The sequence below is a fragment of the Plectropomus leopardus genome, unplaced genomic scaffold (assembly GCF_008729295.1).
Source record: "Plectropomus leopardus isolate mb unplaced genomic scaffold, YSFRI_Pleo_2.0 unplaced_scaffold8601, whole genome shotgun sequence".
NCBI lineage: Eukaryota > Metazoa > Chordata > Actinopteri > Perciformes > Serranidae > Plectropomus > Plectropomus leopardus.
The window spans coordinates 1-1,653 of NW_024694807.1; the positions used below are offsets into that span (position 1 = coordinate 1).

General features: G+C 41.1%; 1 protein-coding gene across 1 annotated transcript; it reads left to right on the forward strand.

The window, feature by feature from the left end:
* Positions 1-221: 221 nt before the first annotated feature.
* Positions 222-1,448, forward strand: LOC121940404 (NADH dehydrogenase [ubiquinone] 1 alpha subcomplex subunit 7-like; the record flags this gene model as incomplete). Its single annotated transcript, XM_042483183.1, has 2 exons — positions 222-414; positions 1,236-1,448. Coding segments are annotated over 2 exons (281 nt in total), but the record flags the coding sequence as incomplete, so codon positions are not given.
* Positions 1,449-1,653: the final 205 nt, after the last annotated feature.

Consider the following 1,653-nt stretch of genomic DNA (forward strand, 5'->3'; position numbering starts at 1 on the left):
ACAAGTTAAAACTATAACAAATTACAATATCCCTCCAGGGTGAAGTAAAGTATTTCTGATTCTGACCATTCAAACTGACCATGCTGGATCCCATTCCATCATCTCACCACTTTCTACAGTAACATGCCCCCACAAATGCAATAAACACAAACGTCTGTGATAAATGTATGGCTTGACAATCTAAGCAAAGGTGCAGAATCAGTATGCAGCCTGAGAGAAAGTACCGGCACTGCTGAAACTTTGTGCTATAATCCATCTCCAATGCTGTTTCTACAGGACACAGCCACCACCCAAACTGCCTGTAGGCCCGAGCCACCAGTTTGCCGGAAACTACTACTACACCAGAGATGGACGCAGAGAGTCAGTACCCGCCACAGTCATTATGTCCTCTCAGAAGGCTCTGACTGCTGGCAGGTAAATCACCCAATCAGTACATTTTAATAACCTTATTAGAACCAGATAAGGACATTTTCATGAGATGTTACATTGACAGTTTTATCTTAGCTGGATTAAGGTAAGAAGCAGAGCAAACAGACCATATGAACAGTGCCGGATCACTCACCCATGTTTTAAACATCTGTGACCTGATTTCTGTTCATAATCAGAAAGGTTATGAGATCACTAATAGGTGAAGGAAAGTGTATTTTATTAAATGCTGCAATATGCACCTGCAGCTCCTCACCTAGCTAACTATTTACATGTGTAAATATCATCAACTATTGGAAAACACATAGACCGACAGCTGACCTAATGCCAGTGACTTCCTCATCACAACCATGCTTAATTCTTATTTCTGAAACATTACAGTGAAAAACCAGCAGAGGAAGTGTTGAATTTGCAGCAACAGCAGACTGAAGACAGATAGTTGTTTTGTTTGTTCAATAAAGCAGTAACATCACTAAATGAGGTTACTGTAAACAATCATAATCAGATTCATGTTTGTAGTTGGAGTAAGTGTGACTGTAAGAGTATTAGGCATGTAAAAAGTTAAACACAACAACGGGTGGCAAAAATGTCTCCACATTTTTACAACACACACACTATTTCAGCTGTTTGATGACCCCTGCCGAGGATGCTCCAATGCTCAAATGTATTCATCTGACACCTTTAAAAAGCAATAACCACTTAGGGTGTGAGATTAAACAGCATGATGACGTGTATTTACCTCCTGACAAGAGTCATATTGTTTTTCCCTGAATGTTAAGTACTTTCTTGACACTTCTGATCTCTTCTAGTCAAGTTGCAGAAGCGCCAAAGCTCCCAGTGACCCCGGGGCCTGTATACAAGGGACCACCACTCTCCACAGATGAGCCGTACCTCTGAGCATTAACCCCTTCATCATCAACCACCTATTTTCTCCATTCAAACCTGCTGTAGAGGCCTGACCGCTGCACGTGTTGGTTGTGTCGTGTACAATAGACAATGTGAATAAAATGTGTTCTATTTAAGGTTTTTGTGGTTGTATTATGAACTGAGCAGATGTGAAATTTATTTTGAATCATCATTGTCACCTGTGCTAATTTCTGTGTGAGAGATGGTTATGAAATACTGGGTGAAAGGTGAGCCTACCAGCAAGAATAAGTAGATGTTTACCAGTACAGCAATGGGACTTAACAACAGGCTGAGGCCCAAAGAGCTGAGGGCGTAAAGGCT